This window comes from Alexandromys fortis, unplaced genomic scaffold (assembly GCF_014885135.2).
Source record: "Alexandromys fortis isolate MF-2015 unplaced genomic scaffold, M_Fortis_MF-2015_v1.1 scaffold_30, whole genome shotgun sequence".
NCBI classification, from domain to species: Eukaryota; Metazoa; Chordata; class Mammalia; order Rodentia; family Cricetidae; genus Alexandromys; species Alexandromys fortis.
In genome coordinates this window covers 11,554,324-11,579,661 of record NW_026067922.1, presented here as the reverse complement: position 1 = coordinate 11,579,661, position 25,338 = coordinate 11,554,324, and the positions used below count along the sequence as shown (strand labels likewise).

General features: G+C 47.4%; 1 protein-coding gene across 4 annotated transcripts in view; it reads left to right on the top strand.

The window, feature by feature from the left end:
- The first annotated feature begins 2,872 nt into the window (after positions 1 to 2,872).
- Atp6v1c2 (ATPase H+ transporting V1 subunit C2) overlaps positions 2,873 to 25,338 on the top strand; it is a 37,173-nt gene continuing 14,707 nt past the window's right edge. For 2 of the 4 annotated variants that reach the window (XM_050141949.1, XM_050141946.1), the window contains exons 1-5: positions 2,873 to 3,025; positions 4,902 to 4,969; positions 18,029 to 18,114; positions 18,913 to 18,942; positions 24,410 to 24,504. In XM_050141949.1, the coding sequence (XP_049997906.1) occupies positions 2,897 to 3,025; positions 4,902 to 4,969; positions 18,029 to 18,114; positions 18,913 to 18,942; positions 24,410 to 24,504 (408 nt within the window). In that variant the 5' untranslated portion in view covers positions 2,873 to 2,896. The remainder of the gene's footprint in view (positions 3,026 to 4,901; positions 4,970 to 18,028; positions 18,115 to 18,912; positions 18,943 to 24,409; positions 24,505 to 25,338) is intronic. The other 2 variants (XM_050141950.1, XM_050141947.1) reach the window with 1 other exon arrangement.

Genomic DNA, 25,338 nt, shown 5'->3' with positions numbered 1-25,338 from the left:
TTTTTCGAGACAGGGTTTCTTCGTAGCTTTTTGGTTCCTGTCCTGGAACTAGCTCTTGTAGACCAGGCTGGCCTCGAACTCACAGAGATCCGCCTGCCTCTGCCTCCCGAGTGCTGGGATTAAAGGCGTGCGCCACCACCGCCCGGCTTGTTTTTATTTTTTAAAGATTTATTTATTTATTAAGCATACAGACCAGAAGAGGGCATCAGATCTCATTACAGATGGTTGCAAGCCACCATGTGGTTGCTGGGAATTGAACTCAGGACCTCTGGAAGAGCAGCCAATCTCTTATCATCTGAGCTATCTCTCTAGCCCCCTGTTTTTAATTTTTTGAGACAGGGTTTTACTATATATCCCTGACTGGTCTGGAACTCACTATGTAGGTCAACCTAGCCTCAAACTCACAGAGGTTTAATTGCCTCTTCCTCCCCAGCGCTGGGATTAAAGGTGTGCATCACTATGTCTGACTCCTGCTTTTACATTCATGGGTTAATTCTTGGGGTTTCCCTTTCTAGTTTCAAATATTTTTGTAGATTTATTTATTCATTCATATTCTCTCTCTCTCTCTCTCTCTCTCTCTCTCTCTCTCTCTCTCTCTCTCGTGTGTGTGTGTGTGTGTGTGTGTGTGTGTGTATGGTGTGTACTCTCCCAAGGTATTCCTGTAGAGGTCAAAGGACAACTTTTGGGAGTCAATTCTCTCCTTCTACTATGTGGATTCTGGTGTCAAACTCAGGTCATCAGGGTTGGTGGCAAGCATTTCCATCTCATGACTTCACTTTCTGATTTCAGAGAGAATATATACTTAAGCCTTGTAGACCCCACCACCTACCTATCTACCTTCCTGCCTACCTACCTATCTAATTTCGCTGGGAACTAAAATGAACTTTGGGCTGGGCTTGTAAGAGCTCATTAGTCGCACTGAAATCCTATGCAACTTTTCCCCCATATTTTTTTTCCTGTCCTAGGGATGGAACCTAGGGCCTTGCACCTGCTAGGCAAGCAGTCCGCTTGAGTTCGATCCCTCAGTACAACTCCAACAGCGTTAGATCCCCCTCTGTGTGGGTGATATGAGATGGGTGTTGCCTGGGCAACTTGGAGCAGGCAGGCGCCCACGCTGACCGTAGAGGAGCCACTCCTCCCTGCAGGTGTGTGTGCGTTTGTGTATTGAAAAACATCTGTGAACCTGTTGCGCTGCTTTCCGTGGGTTAGCCTGGACTCTCGTGCATGGACCTTGGAAACACCCTGGAGCAGGTGATTTCCCTGGATACCTAGCCAGGCTGCGGTGGGTTGGGAGTAGGAGGTGGAGGCTGCAGTCCAGAGGACCCTCTGGGAATCCCTTCCTGTTGCTGCGTGGCTAAGGTGTCGCTATTAGCGCCATTGGGTAAGGCTCTCAGCTACCCAACAACTCCGTAACTCCGAACTGAGCCCTCGTGCGGAAGAGACGTTGGACACCTCCCCCCCCCCCACCCCAGGTCAACTGGTGCTCTTCTGTACCCTGTCTGTACACAAATCCTGCCCCGGAGCTTGCTCTGCGAGTCGCGGGTCCCCAGCAGCGCCACAAGAACAGGGACACCAAGGGAGGCGGGCAGCCCGTATGCAAATGTCCGAGGGGCCTAGGATTGCCCCTCCCGCTGGGATAAAAGGCGGGGCGGGGCGCGCACCGGACTATTGAAGCCGCTGCCTCCCGGGAGCCGGCCTGCGCTCCGGCCGTGCCTCCCGCCCCGCGCGCGTCCCTGCGTGTCGTCTACAGCCCAGACAATCTCCCGCTGCTCCTGGTAAGGACGCGTGGTCGAGTAGCAACAAGAGTCAGGGGTGGGGAGTGAACTGCTGAGACAGCCAGGGGCGACACGACCTACCACCCTCATGGGGTCTGCACCTCCTTGCGTCCTCGCGGCCCGGGTGTGCACCTTCTCTGTGGGAACGTGGGAAGCCGGCGCCCACGCCGCACTCTCCCCGGCTTAGCAGGTGGCATCTCCCCAGGAGCTGTGCACTAGCCAGTTTGTCCCCAGGCGATGTACGGTCAGGTCAGAAAGAACAACATTTGGTTTGTGCAAGGTTAGCAGGGACGCGCAGGGTCTCAGGTCGGTGTGAGGTGGAGGTAGAGAGAAAAGGGCTCCGCGGGGGCTCACGCTATCCCGTGGTGATTCTCCAGTTTTCTGTAGACGTCCCAGGACGAGATGCACCAGGGAGGTGACAGGACAGGAGAACCCGCCAAGGGGGAAGGTGTGGATGTACACACGTTTGAATGAGCAGAACAAATCGAGGCCCCTGCACCCCTATGCAACGTTGAAACTGCTGGTTGTGCCGGCCCGGCAAGCTATCTGGCCCCACAGAGAGCCTTCTTTCTCAGCAGAAAAAAAAAAAAGAAAAGAAAAAAAGAAAAAAAAAAGACTAGTAACCCTTTGAAAAGCTCCTCTGAAGTTTGTTTCTACAGCTAATTCCATTCTAAACCAGCTGAGATCTGGGGCTTGACCTGATGTTATACGGTGAAAAATCCCTTGTCTCCCATCTCCATCCACCCTTTCTGGATTCCATAAAAAACAGTATGTAAAGATGGAAAGTGTCTTCCCAGAAGGCTCCGTACACCGGAGCCCTGGAGTGTAAGCAAACAGTCTGGGATCAATCAGAGCACCTATGGTCGGTGGGCCATGAGGCCTCCCTGTGGGGTGCGGACAGAATGCTTAGGGGGCAGATAGGTGTCCTTAAAGCTGCTGAAAATGCAGAAGAAGGTCAAAGCCCAGGCGTGACAAACAGAAAAGCGGCAGGGCCCAGAGAGGATTAATTCTGAGGTAAGGAAGGGTGAAGTAGACATCTGACACATCTCCGCTCCTGTTTCTGTTTGTGTGCATTTGTCTTGGTGCCCGCTTGTAACCTGATAACCGGAAGACTTAGAAACATGTCCGAGTTTTGGCTTATTTCGGCTCCTGGTGATAAGGAAAACTTACAAGCTCTGGAGAGGATGAACCATGTAACCTCAAAGTCCAACCTGTCCCGCAACACCAAGTTTGCCATCCCTGACTTCAAGGTAAGAGCCCCAGAGGAGGGAGAGGGTTATGGATTGGAGGAGGGCAGGGATTTCTGAGCAAGAAGGCGAATTCCTCGGAAACCAAGGAAAGCAGAAGGAGTTAAGTAAGGCACATGTAGGAATGGTAAAGAAAAATAAAAATAGACCTGAGCTAGAGGATGAACAGAGGTAGAGGGGTAGGGTGTCAATGGGACTTTCTGCCACAGCCCCAGATTAATTGTGGCCCCTCGGCACTTGAAGCCACAGGTAAGCATGAATAGGGCAGGCCACGGCAGATAGAGTGCGGATGGGAAGTGGAAGGGGTCCTTGGGAGTGGCTCCTGGAGTGTTCCTGTGTTGTCTGCAGTATCTAAACAGACCTGCGGCATAGCTAAAGGTGCGGTTTGGAAGCCCTTCAGCTCTGATGTTTTTCTTGACTAGAGGGAGTCCAGGAAGCCCAGTACTTCTGATTCTGCTGGAGGGGAGAGAGAGGATGCTGTGAGGGTTCAAATGGGGGATTCTGAGAGGGCTCTTGTGGTGGATGGGGAGGTTAGGATGAAACAAACGTTAAAAGACGAGCGAGACGGGAACAATCTTTTTTAAAAAATATTAGTTTATATGAGTGTTTTTGTTTGGATGTATGTTTGTTCACCATGTATGTGCCTGGGGCCTATGAAAGGCAGAAGAGGCCATTAGAGACCTTGTAACTTAAGCCATGTGGGTGCTGGGAATGGGACCTGGGTCCTCAGAAGAGCAGCCAGTGCTCTCAACTACTCAGTCATCTCTCCAGCCTCCAGGAATGATCATTTTCAAAAAGATTAGTCAGGCCAGGCATGGTGGCTCACATCCATAATCCCTGCACTCTGGAGGCGAACTGGAGGACTGCCGTAAATTCTAGGCCAGCCTGCTCTACAAATGAAGTTCCAAGGCTAAGTTGTCAGAGCCTTTCTCAGAGAGAGGGGGCTGGGAGGAAAGGGAGGGAGGAGGCTTGGGCTATAGTCTGCAGAGTACCTGAGTTCAAGTCCAAACAGCCATGTAAAAAGCTGGGTGTGCCCACCTGCCATCCTGTACTGAGGAGCACACCCTTCCTTCCCATGTCTCTGGAAAGACACCACGTTCATTGCTATACTAAGAAACAGACCCTGAGTCTGAAAAGGCCCGCTACAAACTGAGCTGAGGTCAGGTCATCAATAGCCCTTCCTGGGAGAGAGAGATGATTTCAGCTCATTCTGTTGTCATCCTGCCCCAGAAGATGCAATTTTAAAAAATAAGGAAGCAAGTTTGGATCCCTAGCATCTATAACAGGTTTCACTGCTATGCACCTGTCATCCAGAACTGAGCAAGCAGCGACAGGGTCCCTGGAATCTCAGCCCCAGACAAGCAGAGATGAGGTCCCTGGTCACCCAGTCTAGCTGAACTGGCGAGCTCCATTTTTCAGTGACTCTGTCTCAAATAACAAGAAAGAAATTGAAGAAGACACCTTATGTTGACCTCTGACCTCTACATGTATAAGTATCTGCACAATGAGTATACATAGGACATACACACTGACATGTACATACCACACAGATAATAATAAAGTTAAAAAGAGGTTTTTGTTGTTTTTTGAGACAGGGTTTCTCCGTGTAACAGCTTTGGCTTTCCTGGATCTCACTCTGTAGATCAGGGTGGCCTCAAACTCATAGAGATCCCTTGTACTGGGATTAAAGGTGTGCACCACCACTGCCCAGCTAAAGAGATAGTTCTTAATATTGGTGTTTTCCCATAGTTTAGTCTGGATGTTGGCTAAAGACATCCAGCTCAAAGGGAAGTGAGTCCCTATGTGACTGTTGAAAGGGACACCTTACACTCCTGGCCAGAAAGAACATGAACTTTAATTCCTTTATGGTCTTTTCTAGGTGGGGACTTTGGATTCCCTTGTTGGTCTCTCTGATGAGTTGGGGAAACTTGATACCTTTGCTGAAAGGTAAAACATTTCTTATTTACTATATACAAGTAAGAATTTGACATTGTTGTCAGTGCACACAGTGCTCTTGCTTTGGCCAAACCAAAGTATGGCCTGTCTAAATCTGGTCTCAGAAAGCCAGAGGAAAAAACCAGTGGGTTCACCTGGGGATGTTGTGTCAACAGTGCTGGGTCCTTTGGGTCCCTCTTTAGTGGGTTTGGTTTTTTTTGAAACAGCTCCTCCTTTCTTCCCTCCTTTCCTTCCTCTCTTCTTCTCTTTCTTTCTTTCTTTCTTTCTTTCTTTCTTTCTTTCTTTCTTTCTTTCTTTCTTTCTTTCTTCCTTCCTCCCTCTCCTCTCCTCTCCTCTCCTCTCCTCTCCTCTCCTCTCCTCTCCTCTCCTCTCCTCTCCTCTCCTCTCCCTCTTTCTCGGAATGAGGAAAAAATGTTTTCATGTTCTCTCCCCACCAAGCNGCTGCCTTTAAACTTCTTCAGCATGCTACATGCTAGCCAAGGCACCATGTTTGCCTTCAGTTTGTTTTTTAGTGATGTATATACATAAGAAAAAATTCAAAACAAAAACAAGGCCACAGAATGAAAGTTAGATTTTCTTTGGATCTGTTTGCCTCTTCCCTGTTCCCTCATCGCCTCATTTTCTCTCTCTTGAAGCTTTGTCATCATAACTTTAGCAGGTGAAGCTTCCAGAGGTAGCCGGTGAAAGTACAAGTCAATATGTGTATAGCCTTGTTAGATGCAGGGACTTGTGCCTGTTGCTTGAGTCCACGAGATCAAAACCAGCCTACTCAACATAGCTATATCTTTTCTTGTTAGTTTTTGGTTTTGTTTTTCTAAGACAGGCTTTCTCTATAATATCCCTGGATGCCTGGAAATCCCTTTGCAGACCAGGCTGGCCTTCAACTCACATAGACTTGCCTGCCTCTGCCTCCCTAGTGTTGGGATTAAAGACACGGGCCACTATGCCCTACTCAACACAGTAAGATTTCCTGCCTATTATCTCAGCCCTTGGGAGGCAGGAACAAAAGGATCCAGAACTCAGGGTCACCTTCTGCATAGCAAGTTTGATGTCACCTGGGCTACTTGAGGCTGTCTCACAAATAAAACCGTATAGCCTTAGAATAATTCTAGGTAAATAAAATATATTATACATGTATGATAACATATATAGTATATCCTGCTTTTTTCCACTTTGCATATTAGTATACCTCAGCGAAAGTTTCATGTTAGCTCACAACTGCCTGTTTGTTTGGTTTTTCTCTGGGTGTGTTACCTTGAGCAGATTTGCTTGTCTCTTTGTTGTTGGATGCTTATGTTTCCAAGTCTTTAGCTTTTGCCAACAGTGCGCTGGTGACTGTTTTTGGTATACATGTAGAAGTAATGTAAGTGGAGATACAGACGTAGAGAGTCTACGCACAGGCCCCGATTGCCCCTAGCAGAATTGTTGATCCCATACATACTTTACCCAAAATGGCCTCAGAACTGGATTTTTGGATCTTTGATCTGTCTTTTGCTCTATGAGGGAGGTTGGCTTAATATAGCTGGAGTTTGCAAAGCTATGACAAGAAATTAGCCATGAAGAGAACCACGAGGTAACAGTGGCTACTGCTCTGTTCTCATGAATGAGTGAAGGGGAGAGATGTCATGCCAGTCTTGAACCTGTAAAAGAATGTCACCCAGGGAAAAGGAGCAGAGTCCCCTGTGTCCACTTCCTTTCGAGGTTGTGCTTTGTGCTACAGAGGCCTGGCCGGCCTTCGATAACTCATCCAGCAGATGATGATCTATGCAGAAGCAGAGACCCTGAGCGCAGCCTCCTGCCCAAGACTGCCTCAGGCTTTCAGTTTTCCCTCTCCAGGCAGGCTGCAGGGTGAGATTGTGCAGCCCTGTACAGTGGGCTTGGGAGGCATGGGCTGTTTCCCGCCCGGCTGCAGAAATGGCAGCTCTTCAGCCGTTCTTTTTTCTAGACCTCGACACCATTATCTACCCCCGTGCACACTCCTTAGCTCCTTCCTCCCTCACTGAAGCCCAGACAGCACTGAGAACTCTGATGTGGGATGCTACTGGCTTTGGGGTTATTATTGTGTGTTTGTTTTTTGCATGCTATTTCCTCCTGATAGGCATTCATATTCTGCCCTATACATTTTGATTGCTTGCGTCTCCCCTGGTGGTAATGCGGTATGTGCTTAAGAAACATACAAATGTACGTGTGCACATGAGCTAGCAGGGTGAGGGTCGTCCCTGGGAAACGCAGAGGCCGCAAAACCATTTTTAAAAGCAGAGACTAGGTTTGGTAAAGGATGAAAGTTTATTCACACCATGTACTGTCTCCAGTTTCCTGGTAGGCATGCATCCCCAGGTATGTTCCTACTGGAGACTAAGGACAGTTGTATGCTGTGAGCGCCCTCGAATACAGCTTCATTCAAGGCAGGTGTCTCGCCTTAGGAATCTTTCTGTACCAGAGCTTTGGATAAAAGGAAAGGACTCTAGTTATAAATCCTCCTGTCACCCCAATTCTTTGAATAGTACTCAAGTGTTACTAGATAAATACATGCTAGCTGGGCCTGTAAGCCATGCAGCGGGAACCTGTCAGCACTGCCTCTGGCCAGGGGAACAGAGAAGGGACAGTTTTCAAGGTGTATCGTTTCCATATCCTTTTATTATTTATTTACCTGGGCACAAGAGTGTTTTTCCATGCAGCTGCAAGGCTTCTGCTTATGGGAGCTCTGTTTTTAGAAAAGTATTCCTTCGCACTACCTGTGTTAATTTACTCTGTAAATCATTTTTAAAAATTTAAGAAACCTATTTATTTTTCCATTAAAAGCCCCCTTCTGAATAGTCAAGTCCTTCACAGATCCTCAGCCTGGTCTGTAGTGCCAGTCGGTATATTGTATTTCACAGGCACGTGGTTCCACACGGCCACTCAGCTGTGCCCCTGGGTTCCTCTGGTACCTTGTTGACTGCCACTTGCCCTTGGGTGGCTTTGCCTTTCCCTTGTGGTCCCATGAAGTTGTCTAGGAGGTGATTGATCAGCGATTACATCCGTGAGGGTGGCTGTCTGCACAGCAATGCCAGACAGTTCTTATCAGGACACCGTGAATGGATGTGGGCTAGAATCCTAAAGAGGGCTCCATGCTTCCCATCTCCCATTGCGTGACCTATAACTTCTAAAGTTTACTTTTACATATAATCTTGTTTCCTTCTTGCTTTGTCTGGGTGCTTTTCTTTTCTTTTTCCAAGAAAGCATATTTAATTGCTTGCTTAGTTTAAAATTTTTATTTATTATTTATTTTTTGTGCATGCACACATAGGTCAAAGGACAACTGTGGGAACTAATTTTTTTTCTTTCTACCAGTGAGCCCCAGGGATAAAATTAGTTTGTCTGATTTAACCACCAGCCTCTGCTAATATTTTGTTCTTATTTGAAATGCCAAAAGCAATGAATTTTTTCTCTGTATGTTTGTTTATTCTTTCATAATTTAATGTGTGCTGTTTTAGTGTAATTAAGGTATTCTGCAATTTTTAATCTTTATATGTTTGAAAAGTTAATCTTTAAAAATGTTATTTCTGCTTTTTTCATTTTTAATTCTTTTGCTGTATTATCAAAGAATGAATCAGGAGCTAGTCCTACCTTTGAGAATTTGAAATTTTCCTTGTGATCTGACCTACTGTTGGTTTTTTTTGAAAGATTTGTTTTATTATTAAGTGTGTGTGCGCGCGCACTCGAGCACACACGCGTTCGTGTGTGTGTGTGTGTGTGTGTGTGTGTGTGCAATGTTTATGAAAGCCAGAAGAGAGCATCATATTCTCAGGAGCTGGACTTATAGGCAGTTGTGAGGACTTATAGGAGGGTTGCTAGGAAACAAGCTTGAGTCTTCTGTGAGAACAGTAAGCACCCTTCATTGCTGAGCCATCTCTCCCACCCAACTCTTGTTTATAAGACAGCCTCCACACGTAGCTCAGGCTAGCCTTGAGCTCCCCTAGCCTTGCTGTTTCAGCCCTCCTGAGTGCTAGGATTGTATAGGTTTGCACCATACAATATATATTTCATTCTATTATACTTAACACACTGAATAAGTGGTTATCTTTGCTCTTTTACATATTGCTTTTGTCATTAATGTAACTCTGTGTTTTTGATTATCCTAATACCCCCAGATGGCAATTATTAGTTCTCCTTGGGTTTGATTCTCAGTAACATGCATGCACGCACGCACACACACACTTACATTGTCAAATGCCATGGCATATTTAAGCTGTTTGTACACATTGCCAAATTGTCCCTGTGGGGTAGCAAGAGGCTCTTTCTTCATCCCCATCAGAGAGAATGCTCACTTACCAGGCAGAAGGAGGAGGCCGTGTGCTTGTTTCATGAGTGTTTCTCGGACTCACCGCCAAACTAAACTTTTTCAAGTGCCTATTAACCACCTCTAGTTCCGTTTTCATGCTTCGCCTTTCCCTGGTCACCTCCCCAGGATGCTCTCCCCTAGTGTGTCCTGGAGCCTCATTCTGGGGGGACAGGAGGTGGAAAAGTGGCCAAATGCAAATGCCTTTTTACTAAACCACTGCTCTCCGGATACTTGGGGGTGCTGAACTCTTGTGGGCCCTCAGGGCAATTCATGACAGTCCTCTGGGACTGTGTTCCGATCCAGCACCCTGCCTTACCCATGTCTCTTCTGGGGGCAAACCATGGCTAGAGGTGCTTTGGTTTTCTGTTGTTTTTATGTTTTGAGATAAGGTTTCAGGTAGCACAGGTTGGCATCGAATTTGTTAGAGAAGGATGACCTCAAATGCCCTATCTTCCTGCATCCACCTCCTGAGAGGTTGCTCTGCTAGGCCACAGTGTGGGCTCAAGTTATAGAATGCCAACTTGCCAGAAAGAATTCTGTTGTGCTTGGCAAAGGTAATTTTGTTGAGTGGCTCTACACTATACAGGAGGATTTCTGTAAAGACTTATTCATTCATTCATTCATTCATTCATTCATTCATTTATTTACTCATTCATTCATTCATTTTTGTGCACCTGAATTGAACTTACAGCTTTATGCTTGCTTACTAGACAATACTGAGGTCTGTCCCCAGACTTTTTAAATTTCTTTTGCTTGTTTGTTTGTTTGTTTGGTTGGTTGGTTTTTTGAGACAGGGTTTCTCTGTAGCTATGGAGCCAGTCCTGGAACTTGCTCTGTAGACCAGGCTGGCTTTGAGCTCACACAGATCCACCTGTCTCTGCCTCCCGAGTGCTGGGATTAAAGGCATGTGCCACCACTGCCCAACTTTTTTGTTCAAGACAGGATTTCTCTGTAATAACTCTGGCTGTTCTGGAATTTGCTTCGTAGACCAGGCTGGACTCAAACTCACAGAGATCTGCCTGCCTCTGCCTCCCGAGTGCTGGGATTAAGGGTGTACACCACCAGCAACTCGCACATTTTTTTTCTTAAACAAGATCTCAAAAAGTATTCCAGGTTGTCCTTCAACTCACTTTACCATCTAGGCAGGCCTTGAATTTTTCACCTTTTTTCCTGAGCCTCTTGAGTGGCCTGGATTACAGGCACGTCCCTCCAGATTTATCTTCTTTAAACTTCAGTGTCTTCAAAGCTTGCAGTGTGGAAGTTAAAGCAAAGTATATCTGGGCCCAGAGCTCCCTGGAGCAGAGAACCTCTAGAAACCTCTAAAAGCCTCATTCAATCTTAGCTTAAAAAAAAAAAAAGATTTATTTATTTATTATAAATATAATGTTCTGTCTGCATGTTTGCCTACAGGCCTGAAGAGGGCACCAGATCTCATTGTAGATGGTTGTGAGCCACCATATGGTTGCTAGGGATTGAACTCAGGACCTCTGGAAGAACAGTCAATGCTCTTAACCTCTGAGCCATCTCTCCAGCCCCAATCTTTGTTTTTATATAAAGAAAGTTACTACGGATCTTTGCTTACCTCTTCCTGGTGACTTTGCTTTAGAGCTTATGTCATTGTCCTTTGGCAGTGGCAGGAATAAAGACTGGAGTAAAGGGGGCTGGAGAGATGGCTCAGCGGTTAAGAGCATTGCCTGCTATTCCAGAGGTCCTGAGTTCAATTCCCAGCAACCACATGGTGGCTCACAACCATCTGTACTGAGATCTGGTGCCCTCTTCTGGCCTGTAGGCATATACACAGAATATTGTAATAAATAAATAAATATTAAAAAAAAAAAGACTGGAGTAAATCACACATCCCACCCTGTGTGGAAGCTTCTAGGCTCACTTCTTGGGCCAGGCACTCCCCTGTGTGGTATTTCCCATCTGGGCACATTGGGGGCAGGGGGACACTGGGCAAGTTTGGGCCTTCTGGTTGTCCTCTAGCAGATGGAGACCTGCTTCTGTGATGGAGACACGCAGGCTCAGATGAGCTGTGTGGCTCTGGGCAGTCTTCCTCGCTCTGTTGGCCTTAGTTTCCTCAGCACTCAGGCTTTGTCTTGTTTGGTGAGGAGTCAGTCGATGCTCAACAGAGTCCCTTTGGAGGACAAAGGAAGGCTTTCAAGGCAGAACTCATTTCTTCAGTCCTGGAGACGTTCCCTGGGCCCAGCCTTGTAACCTGTTTTCTCTCCTCCAGGCGTACGGGCAATGTCAGACCAGCTCTATTCTGGTTTGCTAAAATTTTCCAATGAGTCAGGAAAGAGGAGGAAGCCTGGCTCTTTGTGTGTGTGTGTGTGTGTGTGTGTGTGTGTGTGTGTGTGTGTGTGTGAAGGCCAAAGTTCAACCTCAGTGGTTGTTCCCCAGGAGCTAGCCACATTTTTTCTTTTGAGACAGGGTCTCTCACCGGGATCTAGGTCTCATCAAGCAGCTTGGGCTGGCTAGCCAGGAAGTCGCAGAGATCTGCCTGTGCCTCCCCAGCACTGATTACAGACATGCACCACCACACTGGTCTATTTTATTTTTAGCATGGGTCTGGGTATCACGCTTAGGCCTTTGGGTTCTTAAGGCAAATACTTGACCAACTGAGTCATGGCCCTAGCCCCAAAGCCTGACTTTTTTTTTTTTTTTATTTTGGTTTTTCGAGACAGGGTTTCTCTGTAGCTTTGGTGCCTCTCCTGGAACTAGCTCTTGTAGACCAGGCTGGCCTCGAACTCCCAGAGATCCGCTTGCCTCTGCCTCCCAAGTGCTGGGATTAAAGGCGTGCGCCACCACCGCCTGGCTCCAAAGCCTTACTTTTGCAGTGCCGATTTGCCCTGGAGGAGCTTGGAACCTTGCACCTGCCATCCTAAGAGAAGGAACAGACAAACCCTTCCAGAAGGCTGGAGGACTGGGCTGCAGCTCCTGGGGCAGGCGGGGCCCCAGATGACGACTTGTCTGGCCGAGCTGGTCAGACACTGGGGCTCTGTCGTACAATAGTAGGACGAACTCCCTTGGGGCCACTATGTCTTAAGGCCACTTAGGAAGAATCTGCTCTTTGCTTGGGCCCTGGGAACTGTGACTCAGGTGATTGAGGAGTGAGCCTTCCTTTCCAGAATCATCCAGTAACTGCAACCTCTGCCCTCCTACCTAGAGACTGGGCCTTCCAGGGCCTGAGGCCCTGCATAGCAGCCACTTCCTGGCTTGTGGTTTCTGAAGCTGGGGATCTGAGGTCTCTCCCACCTGGTGTTCATCTGTACCCCTAGGGCAAGTGTGCTGCAGTTCTATGCTTGGACCCTGGGGGAGCTACTTTTGGGGCCAAGATCTACTTTTTGCCTTTCTTTCTTTCTTTCTTTCTTTCTTTCTTTCTTTCTTTCTTTCTTTCTTTCTTTCTTCTGTCTTTCTGTCTTTTCCTTTTTCTTTTTTTGGGGGGTTTCTAACTTATTAGTAGAATTATCATTCAACAATTAAAATAGACAAACGTCCTGCTACAAATCAGTGGATGTGTAAGATAAAGTGCAAATGAGACTATTTAAAATAAACCAGGGTCTGAGGTGGTGACGGGTACCTTTAATCCCAGGATTTGGGGGGCAGAAGCAGACAGATCTGAGTTCAAGGCCAGCCTGGTCTACAGAGTGAGTTCTAGGGTAGCCAGGGCTATGCAGAGAAACCCTGTCTGGAAAAACCAAACAAATAAAATAAAATAAACTAGGGTCTGGGGAGATGGCTCAGTAGTTAAGAGCACCTGCTGCTCCTCCAGAGGACCTGATTTCGGTTTCACAACCCCAACGGCCTGTATTTCACCTTCAGAGCATCCGACCCCCTCGTCTAGGTTCTGTGGGCCCATACTCTCAGGCAATACACCCAAACAGACACAGACACTCAAAAGGTAAAATAAATATCAAAAATAAAATTACAGAAATTACAATTACATGGCTATTTTATGTTTTAAAAACAAAATTAACTTTTACTTTTTCTTTTCAATTTATTTGTATCTTTTTTTAAAAAAAGCTTTGTGGTTTTGTGTGTGCATGTGGAGGCTACCGGTCCACTTTCCTCCAGGGCTGTCCATTATTTTGGATTTGATTTTGTTTACACAGGCTGGACAAAGTTGTTCAAGCTTGCAATCACACTTCCAGGGGTGGACCAAAGACTGAAGGACCCTGGCCTTCCTGGCCCAGCAGGCTTGCTGAGTATTTGAGCTTCAGGTTCAATGAGAAGCACTGTCTTAAAAGACAAGGTGTGGAGTGAGTGAGGAAGATACCAAGGCTGAGCTCTGGGCTTCACACATATGCCCAGGTGCTCATGTGGACCTGCTCACATTTGTACATGCAGACAAAGACACACACACACCAAGACATGGGTTATAGACAGTGAAATGTGTACATTTACAGTAATCAAATTGGTAAGTTTTGATGAATGTGTATATTTATGTGACCAAATAAGATTATTACACATTTATTAGTATGATCTGTACATCTTCCCAGGTGGATTAATACACATTACATTTTAAGAAAATTAATTTTTAGTGTGTGTGTGTGTGTGTGTACATGAGTGGGTGCCGTAGTTCATGTGTGGAGGTTAGAGAACACCTTGAGGGAATTGTTTCTCTCCGCAGCTCTACCATGTGGGTCTCATAGGGACTGAACTCGATCTTTTGGTGGCAAGTGACTTTGGCTACTGAGTCAAGATCCCATCCCCCCTTTTTTTGTTTTTTCAAGACAGGGTTTCTCTGTAGCTTTGGAGCCTGTCCTGGAACTTGTTCTTGTAGATCAGGCTGGCCTTGAACTCACAGAGATCCACCTGCCTCTGCCTCCCGAGTGCTGGGATTAAAGGCGCGCGCCACCACCTCCCATGCTCCCATCCTTGCTATTCATTTTGGTCAGATATTTTAGAGAAAGCTGCCGGAATTTTCTTTGTTAAATCTTAGAGCCCCTGCAGTTTGCCATCAGTTCTTCCTGTGCCGCTTGTTCACAAAGCCATTGTTAAGATGGCGTCTGCTAGCTGAAAACCCTACCACCAGAACCGGGTCTCTTAGACATGGAAACTCATACAAATCAATGAAGGAAGCAACAGAGGAAAACAAAACAGAAGAGGGGATGGTTTTGAACCTGCGATTCATAGAAGAAAGCAGCCTTCTGTAGTCAGCAGACCTGAGGAGGGATGCGCAGCCTCCCTGGAGATCACACATGTGCAAGTCGGGATGACAGTGACGTGTAGGTTTCCAGCTACCAGACTGGCAGAGACTGAAAGGGCTCCTAAGACCAGTGTTGGCCAGGGTCTAGGGAAACAAGCAGGCTTCTGCATTCTGGGGGCCGAGGACATTTGCTTCTTGTAATTAGAGGGGCCTTGCCTGCCGTTATAAATGACCACCCTCTTTCTTCCAATAGCTTCTCTATACTACCCATACAAGAGGTCAGAATGTGTGGATTACTGCAACATCAATGCAAATGGGAAGCAGCTAGCGGGATGGGGTGCCTTGCGGCAGGGCGACTTGTTTGGCTGCTGCACTGAAGATTAAAGGGAAGAGGAAGCCACTCACTTCTGGCAATAAAGAGACCACGTGATGTAAAGGGAGAAAGGGGAATTTTAAAATGGCGTGAGACCCTTCAGTTCCCTTTGGCGAGAAAAAATGTTCTGGATCAGTGGCATGTTAATTTTCCGGTGACCACAGCCGCCGATCACGACAGGTTGCTTTGGTTCTGTGGAACAGGCGATCTTTCTAGCCATTGAGCTTCCTCGGAGCATGCCATTCTGAGATGTCCCGGAAGTCATGTGTGTGCTGGGGGACCACATTTGCTATGGTGAGACACTCTGAAGGGGCTCAGATGCGGAGGAGTAGAACGCCGCAGAAGGATGAGGTGCGGTGAGGCTTTGTTTAGGCAGTTGGCAGACATTGCTGAGCCAGGTGATGTGGTAGTAGCTGGGGTCTCACAACCTTCATGTAAGTAGGTAGTTATGGATGGGTTACGGTGGCCACAGAGATAGGTCCGACCCGCTTGTGTTACTATGGGGATCTGAATAAGGAAAAGGAGTTTTCAACAGCACTGAACCTGCAGTTCTACGCCAGCAGGGACTTGGCTTAGGCTACAGCACTTATTAATGCTTGGGGCACAGTAGTTGCTTAGTTAGTGTATAACATTTCCTAACCGAGTCAGCGTCTCTGCAGACGACAGGAGGCACACTCATTTTCCGGTAACTGGAAGAGGTCTTGTGACGAAGAGGCCAGAGTTGTGTGGGAATGTAGCAGAGTTTAAGGGACAATGATGGGTCCTGGGCTGAAACACAAGCCTGAGGCTGCGGAAGCTAAGATCTCTGCTTGAGGGAACCAGACTGGACATTTCGTCTCCCTTTGATCTGCTGAGCTCACCTGGGAGCCCAGAGCAATCAGCCAGAGGCCTGAAGCACTTTTCTCTCATGGCAAAGGCCTGGGAATACGTCCTTGACTCCATAAAGAAGCCTGGGAAACTGTCAGTACTACCCCAGGCTAGTGCACTGCTAATCAAAGAGATGCAGGCACACCACACTGGTCGGCTTTTAAACACAAGGCAGGCCACAGTGGTCGGTCTAGAACGCAACATGACCCAGTGGCCAAGAGCTTTGTCTTTGAAACCCACTTGCAGACACTTGATAGGGAGCAAATTGTTTAAGTTTCCTCATCTAATAGGTGGGATAATACTCAACTTCCCAGAATCCTTGTGAGGCTAAAATAATGATTTCAGAGAAACTGACACTTATACACTCCTACAGATGAGAGTCGGTTATCAAAGTAGCCCTAAGCACACTTGACCCAAGCGGGAGGTAGACTCTGGAGGAATGCCTAATGAATGGTGTGTTTCCTGTACTTGGACGACGATAGTTGTTCTTTTAAAAATTTTTATTTACATATTTTTTAAAACATTTTTAATGATTATTTTTTATTTTATGTGCATTGGTGTTTTGTGTATGTATGTCTGTGTGAAGGTGTTGAATTTCCTGGAGGTGGAGTTATAGAAGGTTGTGAGTTGCCATGTGGATGCTAGAAACTGAACTCCAGGAGTCTGGAAGAACAACAGCCAGTGCTCTTAGCCACTGGCAGACCTGGAACTTGCTGTGTAGACTAGACCGGCCTCGAACTGAAGATTCACTTGCCTCTGCCTCCCGGATGCTGGGAGTAAAGGCATGTGCCACTATGCCTGGCCTTACTTAGTTTTGGAACAGGATTTTGCATATCTCAGGCTGGCCTCAAACTTACTAAGTAGCCAGAGATGACTTTGACTTTGAACTTCTGATCCTCCTGCTTCCACTGCTGGCATTGCATATTCTTTATGGTGCTGCAGATTGAACCAGAGCTTTACCTGCTGGGCAAGCCAGACAAGTATTGAGCTGTAGCTCTAGCCTGGTTCCTCTCTCTCTCTCTCTCTCTCTCTCTCTCTCTCTCTCTCTCTCTCTCCTCTCTCTCTCTCTATCTCTCTCTCTCTCTCTCTCTTCTCTCTCTCTTTCTTTTTTCTCTCTCTCTCTCTCTCTCTCTCTCTCTCTCTCTCTCTCTCTCTCTCTCTCTCATCTATCTATCTATCTATCTATCTATCTATCATCTGTCTATCTGTCTATCATCTCTCTGGCTATCTATCATCTTTTAAACTGCGCTAGGGATCAAAATCATTGCCTCACATGCTAGGCAAGTGCTGTGATTGTTCATTTTAAACTATTTCACACTTAGGTCTTTAGTTTCAAGCTGTCAGCCCTGATTACTTTGGTCAAGAAAACATGACTACCTCTTTCTCTTTCTTGCTTTCAACAAACAACAGGGTCTTTCAAGGTGTCCATCTGCCTCAGTTTCTACGGCAGGCCCAAGGTACCATACTAGGCTTGGTTAGTGGGACTGTGCCTGCAATAATGGAGGAACTTGGAGCTAGGGACATAATTCAGTTGGTAGAATGTTTGTCTAGCATACACAAGGCCCTGGGTTCTATCCCCAGCACCACAAAATTGGGCATAGTGGTACATGGCTGCATTTCCAGCACTGGGGAGGCAAAAACAAGAGGATCAGAATTTTAAGGTCATCATTAGGTATGTAGTGAGTTTTGGGGCATCCTGGAGTAAAGGAGGCTTGTATCAGTTGGATGGCGAGAGGGAGAAGGAGGGAGGGAGGGAGGGAGAGAAAGAAGGAAAATGAAAGGTAACATATTCCAATCTCCATCTGTAATCTGGTATATGGCTTGAGTTCTTTTAGTGTGTTCACTGGAGGCCCAAGGTTTGGCTTTTCTATAAAATCAATAGCAGATTATACTAGAAAGATATCTAGTGGAAATATTTACCCATAGCACAGCCAGCGATCGTCTTACTGTCTAAGTTTCTGTCTTGTTTTTTTCCCTCTAACATTATAATGCGTGCCTTGTTCCATGGTATTTGGAATTCTTTGTAAACCTTATTTTCAATGGTGGCTAATAATCCTTTGCTGAATCGACCATCTTCAAACAATTCTCTATTGTTGAGCCTGCGGGTTGCTTCCAATTTCTTATTGTCAGCCGCTCTGCTGCAAAGAACATCTTTTTATTCAGAAGGCTTTTCTGGTTTTTTTTTTCCTGTTTCCTCAAGATGGTTTCCCAGAAGTGGAATGACTGGTTCGAGGGTTCTTAATGTCTTAAGTCTCTCCTTAGATTGCCAAAGTGCTGCCCCCAGTCCTGCAGGCAGCTTCTCACTCTCACTGGCTCTCTCTTCTCTACCCAAAGCCTCATAAAGAGAATGGCGCAGAGTGTGGTGGAGGTCATGGAAGACTCCAAGGGCAAAGTCCACGAGAACCTCCTGGCTAACGGAGGTAGGTCCACAGAGGTTTCTTCTCGGGAGCCATTTCCCTCACGATGGCCACCATGGGAGCTCTGAATATCCAGTTCTGTTAAGCCTTACTGTCCCATTTCTGGAAAATCTCACACATCTCCACCCACTTATCACTTTTTTTAAAGCCAAACAAGGCGTGAGAAGTGGCTGTATGTAATGAGAAATGCCTCCAACCGGAGACAGCAGGGCCGCATCAAAGACACTTCATGGAATGTCCCCATTCCAGAGTTTTGGCTTCCCATGCTGATGGACACATATCCAGGCACCCCAGTGCTACTTGGCTGTTAAATTTGCAGATGCCATTTGGGCTGTATTTTTAAATGTGTAGCAAAAACATAGAGACTTTGAAACCCAGGTATGGTGGCACACATCTGTAATCCTGCACTAGGGAAGTGGAGGCAGGAAGGACATCCCGAGATACTGAGTAAGTTCAGGGCCAGCCTGGGCTATCTAAGACTGTCTCAAAATATACATAAAAGCAAAACACAGACATGAAACAACACTTGGATATTTTGAAAACTCTAGAATTAAATATTGACATATCTGTAGAGAGAATTAACCTTGAGTCTGTACATGTCTATTGAAAACGAGAGCATACACATTTACACTTAGATCATTTGGGATAAACTGCACATATATGAACACACACATGCCACCTGGAAATGTTAAAAGTCTTCTACTGGTTTAAATTGGCAAATGGGAATATCCACTCTCCCCATTCTGAACCAGATCCGCATGTCTTTGTGGTTTAATAACCCTGTCTTATATTATGTTTCAGGTCTGAAGGAAAAGATGAAGTGTTTAAAGAGTAGGTTGTGTCTTGTTTGCCGTGCACATGCTCAGTGTGCTGCTGCATGTCCCTGGGAGGGCAGGGCCTCGGGCTGGTCATAGGGTACAGTGATCAGGCCTCAATGGTTTCTCAAGCAACCTACCTTAGAGCTTGGTCACCGTACCCAGATGATGCAGTTCAGTTATCTCATTCCTGTCTCCCTCCTGTCCTCTCTGCTTATCACCTGGAAACAGCAATGCATCAATTCTGGGGGCTGGGGTGAACTTCAGCATCTTTTCGCTTGCTAGCTGCATGATCTTGAAGCCTGTCTGCTGTCCCACCTGCTCTGTAAGGATGTCTGCTCAGTCAGACCTTGTTTCATGTGGTTCATGGGGACCATGGGTCTTCTAGAACAGGCCACTCCTGGAGTGGGTGTTAGAACCGCTGGCTTGGCATTTTCTCTCATCTACTGTAACAGGCAGAATGCAAAACAAGCAATATTATTTAATTTTATTTTTTGAGATGATGTCATGCGGTCAAGGCTCACTGTGTATCTCAAGGTGACTTTGAACTTCTGACCATCTTGCTTTCAGTTCCCATAAAACCTGGTTTATGGTTTATTTAAGCATACACTAAAATTCTGATTAAAATGCTCACTGCGTTCCAGGACTGGGGATACGGCTCATTGGCAGTGTTTGCCCAGCAAAGTGCTGGACCCTGGATTCAACCCTAACACCGCACCAAACCAAACAAACCACGATAAGCAAACAAACCCGTCCACTTAGCTTTCAACTCAAAGTTGATGCCACTTAAATGTATGTGTCGTTCGCTGTGGGATCCACCCCTGCTGGGTGCACCGTCTCTAGGAGAGAGCACACTAAGGGACAAGGAAACTTGGTTTTTGTTGCTTGTTTAGCATGTGCCGTCATCTCCTGGCTTCCTGCGAGGCGCCTGCAGGTTAGTCCCAGTCACTTCCAAGGTCATTTCTGAGCATGCTCTGTGAACCAACCCTTCCAAAGGCCTGGCAGCATTGTGAGGCAGTGCCTACAGTAGCAGCCCAACCTTAAGTCCACACCTTTGCATTGAGACCTCCCAGAAAGCCCAGTGACTTTAACTCACTTTCCCAGAAGACTTTCTTCTGCAGGATACTCTCAGACTAGGGATAGAATTTTCTAAAGCTCTTTTGTTCTGTGCGTGGGATTTTAATCCCGTCTCCTTCAAGAGAATTTAGGGCATTGGCATCATGAAGTCTTGAAGGGGTCAGTCCTGGTCATGCCATGCACTGTCCCTCTTGCCCTTGCTTTTCTCACTTGCAAATAGACTTAGTAACAGTCTCAGTCTAGGTTCTTAGCTTTGCTGGGTGCCTGTTGCTTTTGTTTGTCTTTGCCACCAGCTGTGATGGAGCGTGCTAAGACCCGGCTGAGTCCAGCAGAAGCAGAGCAGACACACACGTGTCTGGCTCAGGCTGTGGAAGACCTGTCCGGCTAGCCAGGCATTGGGCTGCCTGCCTGTGCAGTTATAATCTTGTATGCTGGCAAGGCCTTGGCTTGGTTTTTCAGATGATGTCATTGTTGCTCAAGAGACAGCCGCCTGTGGGGAGTGTGTTTGGAGAGAGCAGGAAGGCTGGGGTGGCGGAGGCCACTCTGGAGTAATATTCCTGCCTATGGTATAGACAGGAAGGACTTTCAGGTTGTGATCTGGAGCAAAGGTTAGTGTCCAGAACTAGCACTGAAGTGGGAGACAGGAGAGAGGAACAAGGAGGAAGAGGGCATAGCTACCAACCCAGAGGCCTACTGAGCTCCTGCGGGAGACCATTGTCAGCCTCCTGGTGCCTCTGGGAGCTCAGGGCTGGTGGGAGAGAGACCCACAGTGCCCTGCACTCTGCAGCGGAACCTTCCCTCCTAATAGAGAAATCCATGGGGTCCTTGGGTTTGGTGGCAAGGCATGAAGAGCAGAGCTTGCTTTGAAGTGTGTCTCTGCTGTATGTATATTGCCCTGGCTCCATTCGCTGTGCTGAGTGTGGCTGTCAGTGTCTTGAGCCTTCTGTGGAATGCTTGGTTCTATCAGGTCCTGCGGTGGGCTCTGGAGACAAGGGCGTTGCGGGAGGTCAGCTAGAGCAGCCTCGACTGATCAGAGAGGCTGGGAGAGCAGTTGAGCACTCCATGGGCTGGGTGGGAGGGCTCCAGGATGCTGCAGGTGATGTGGAGGGTGGAGAGGGAGTGCCCCTGACAACACATCACCCTGACATCTGTCCTGGAGGGCGGCTAGTTCCTCACCTTCAGGGAAGACTTGAGGTCATCAGTGGGCGTTCTTTCTCTTGCCAGTGCTCTCCCAACAGTTAGCATTGCTGTCTCTTAAAAGGCCTCATGTGACCTTTGTTTAGCTTTTGGGTCATCGGAATGACAAAGCTTTTCCTAATGCCAAAACCTACGCTGCTAATATCTGTCAGTCTGATTGGACAAGGAGGCTTCCACAACACTGTCTCACTTTATGTATGGCCCAGGCTGGCCTAGAACCAACTATGTAGTTCAGGCTAGGCTCAAATTCAAGGCGAGCTTCCTGCTTTGACCTCCCGAGTGTTGAGATTATGGTTGTGCACCACCACACCTGGCCAGGTGTTTCAGATTGTAATGAGGACTCTGCCCGGTTATGGGCAGCCATAGTTTGTGTCATCAGATAGTCTTTCCTTGGCTGCTTATGGGGTGGCAGTGAGCGTGGGCAGAGTGATCTGATGTCCCATTTTCAAGAGCCCAGATCTCACCAGGTGTCCTACCCCCAGCATTTTAGAGATTCTCTTGTCACAGGCCGAGGTGCTGAGGCCAACATTCAACAGAAGTCTTCCACTATGGAATAAAATCAAGGGCTTAAATTTTATAAAGGAGCTGGTGTAGGGGCAAGCCTTTTTCCTCCTACAACATAGCTAGATCCCGATAGCTGGGCACAATGGGGACAGAGACCAAGGACCTTCCTTTGTCATGGGCAGGGCGTTGGGTGCTCTGTGTCATTTCTTCCTGCCGTGATGGAGCTTACATAACTTACTCTGTGCTGGGGCTTCCTCCTGGAGATATTGACATCCCTTAATAGGGCTGAAGAGTAAATCAGATGGGATGACTCACTTCTCCCAGCCCAAGGTAAGCCGCGAGCGAGTCCACGAGCGAGTCCACATCACCACTGTTGTTTTAAGGCATTCCTGCCTGCTAAGTAGTAGGGCCACTTCCCTCTTGAATCCCCTTTGGTTTCCATCTTTTTCTTGGGGATTAGTGCATCTACCCATCAAAGTTGCTCTTGCCTCATCCTGAGTTCATCCTCTCTGCCCTGTCCCTTCCTCTGCTCCATGTCCCCCAGGTTAATGGCTGTCCTTCCCTTCACTTAGCTACCCAGCCTAGGAATCTGGGTGTCACTTTACTTCATGCCTTGTGTGTCACTGTCCCTGCATCCTGCCGAGTGGGTCCCCTCCTTTCTGCTCCCAGAGCTTCTTGTCTTTCCCCTCTCCCTTTTCCTCATTGACTTCTGTCCACTCCCAACATGGACTCTTGCACTGTTTCTCCATGACCAGTTCCAAGCACGGAGGTACAGATGTGACCTCACCTAGTCTCCTAGTTCCTGGACTGCCTAGCTCCTGCCCACCTCCCTGCTCCATCAAGCTTCATCTAGACGCCTAACATCCTCCCCCAATGTAGCCACCAGTCCTTCTGACACTCGACACAGGGAAGATGGCTTGACTTTAGGAGTTCAAGGCCAGCCTGGGCCACACAAAGAGATCCCCATCTTAAAAGGAATGAAAGCTGGGCGGTGGTGACCCACTCTTTAATCCCAGCACTCGGGAGACAGAGGTCTACAAAGTGAGTTCCAGGACAGCTAGGGCTGTTACACAGAGAAACCCTGACATGAGAAAAAAAAAAAAAAGTGGGATGAATGAAGGAGAAATAACACGCTCCTATGGTGCTCTCTGGAAATGTAGGGTATAAATGTAATTAAGCCTTTAACCTCACCGTTTGGGAGGCAGAGGCAGATGGATCTCTGTGAGTTTGAATACAGCCTGGTCTACATAGTGAATCCCAGCCTAACTAACACTGTCTCAAAACAAAACAAGGAAGCCCTCAAGAGGTGAGAGGCCTGACCACTCTCAGGTAGGAACGCAGACTCAGTTCCTCTCTTGTGTGGGACCCCGGACTTAAGCCAGTGTCCTGGTTTCTTTTGAGATAATTTAAAAAATGACAAAAGCACCTTTAAGAGAGAAAGGGTTTGTTTTGCTGACAATTAAAGGTCACAGTGCATCCCTGAAGGAAAGTCAAGGCTGGCACTTGGAGCGGCTTGGCATATCCCCAGTCAAGAGCAGAGAGAAAGCAATGCATGTATGCTTCTTATGCTCGATTCCCTTTCCAACCCCGTCTGGGACCCCGGCTGAGGGAATGGTGCCACCCACAGTGGGCTGGCTCTTCCCACATCAACTGCTTAACCAAGGTGATCTCCTAGAGACACACCCACAGTCCATCCCTGAGTCTCTTCCCAGGTGACTCCAGATCGTGTTAAAAATTAAAACTAAGTATCACAGCTGAGCGTGGTGGTGCACACCTTTAATCCTACCACTGGAAAGCAGAGAAAGGCAAATCTCTGAGACCAGCCTGGTTTACATAGTGAGTTCCAGGACAGCCAGAGATACACAGTGAAACCCTGTCTCAAACAACAACCATACAAAAAAACAAAACAAACAAACAAACAAACAAAAAACCCACCCTGAATGTCCCAATCAGCCAGGCTCTTTGGACTAAAATGTGTCAGTGCAATTGAACCACCTTCAATTCCTCCCACTCTTCTGCTGCACAGCTGGCTAGGCTAGGCAGGAACACCCTTCTTTGCCGTGGAATTTGTTTGGTTTTGATGAAAACACTGGTGTATTCTGCTCACTCTAGACTTCAATGGGCACACAACAAATGATGCCCGTGACTCCAGGTGGGAAAGCCAGTGACAAGCAGGTTCCATGGTGTGGCTGAGCTGTGCCATGTCCTCCCTAAAGTGGACGATGTGGGTTAACATCACCCGGCTCTTGTTGGGGACTCAAGAAGCAGGTGTCACCTGTGTCAGGTCATGGCTCACTGGTTGAGAGCCTGGTTTGATGCTTTCTGCTGTGCCTTCTGGATGCCTCAAAACAGATTGGTGAACTAGCTGGGGAGGGTAGGCCAAGCAACTGTTGAAGGTGACGAAGTTACCAATGGCCACAGAATGTCACCTTCTTGGTTTCAACCTCCAGGAAGAGCAGGCTTCATAGTAAACTCTAGGTGGAAGCTGCCGAAGGAGAGCTTGGTGCTCGGCTTTGAAGTGTACAATGGCAGGTGTACAATGAGGCCTCCCGCTGGCTCTGAACTGCTCCCGCATTGAGCATATACACTCCGGAGCCCATGCCTACTCTTCAACTGTTGCCTGACTGCTTCTTTGGTGTGAGCACCAAGCTCAGTTTGTCTCCCTTGGCTTGGTTCTGGATTCAAGCTAGCCTTTGCTCTTCCAGTTGACTTGCCATCCTTTGTGACGCACTTCGAGTGGGACATGGCCAAATACCCTGCCAAGCAGCCACTGATGAACGTGGTGGACACACTGGCCAAGGTGAGGAGAGTCTGCTTGGAAACCTCTGACCGTCTGAGAGGACATACATGGGGCTGGGACGCTGACAAGGTAGAAAGCCAAAGGCTGGGATGTTAGCTCTATGAGTGACCCAGGGAAGGTCCCTCTTACCATGTTCTGGGTAAGGTTAGAACTCGGAGAGATGTGTGTGCACTTGTCTCTTGTCTCTGTCACCCAGAGAACTGGCTATCATCTCACAGGAGAGTCCCCTGAATGGGCCTGAGGCACGTGTGTTCTGACCCCAGGCCCCAATTCATTTCACTCCCCTACTGTGACTCAAAACCTGTGATGCAATGTCTTAGTCTTGCCCTCCCTCACCATGCACTTGGGGACCCAGTGCCCTTTGGATGATTGATGGTTGATTTGATTGATTTTGCGGTACTGGATGTGGAACCCAGAGCCTTTTACATACTAAGTATTCTACCACAGAGCTCTTTTAATTTTTATTTTGAGGTAGGGTCTCACTAAGTTGCCCAGACTGGCCTTGAGCCAGTTCTGTAACTCAAGCTGGACTTAAACTTTTCATCCTTCTCCTCAGCCTCCTTAGTAGCTGAAATTACAGGGCTTGGGCACCAGGCCCAGCTCTCTTGGTAAATGGTTTGCAAAACATCATTGTTTAGGAGACAGTGTGGCATAGAAGCTCCACCCCTTGGTCATATTGTGCCAGCTCATCCCCTAAATGTCTTGTGACAACAAATCTGTACCATGACAGGGTGCCATCTACTAAGCCATGTTCTTCAGCTCACACTGGGTACACGCCCCATAGCACAGGGATCTGCAGGGACAATGTGGGCATCCCATAGCCAAGGTGACTTC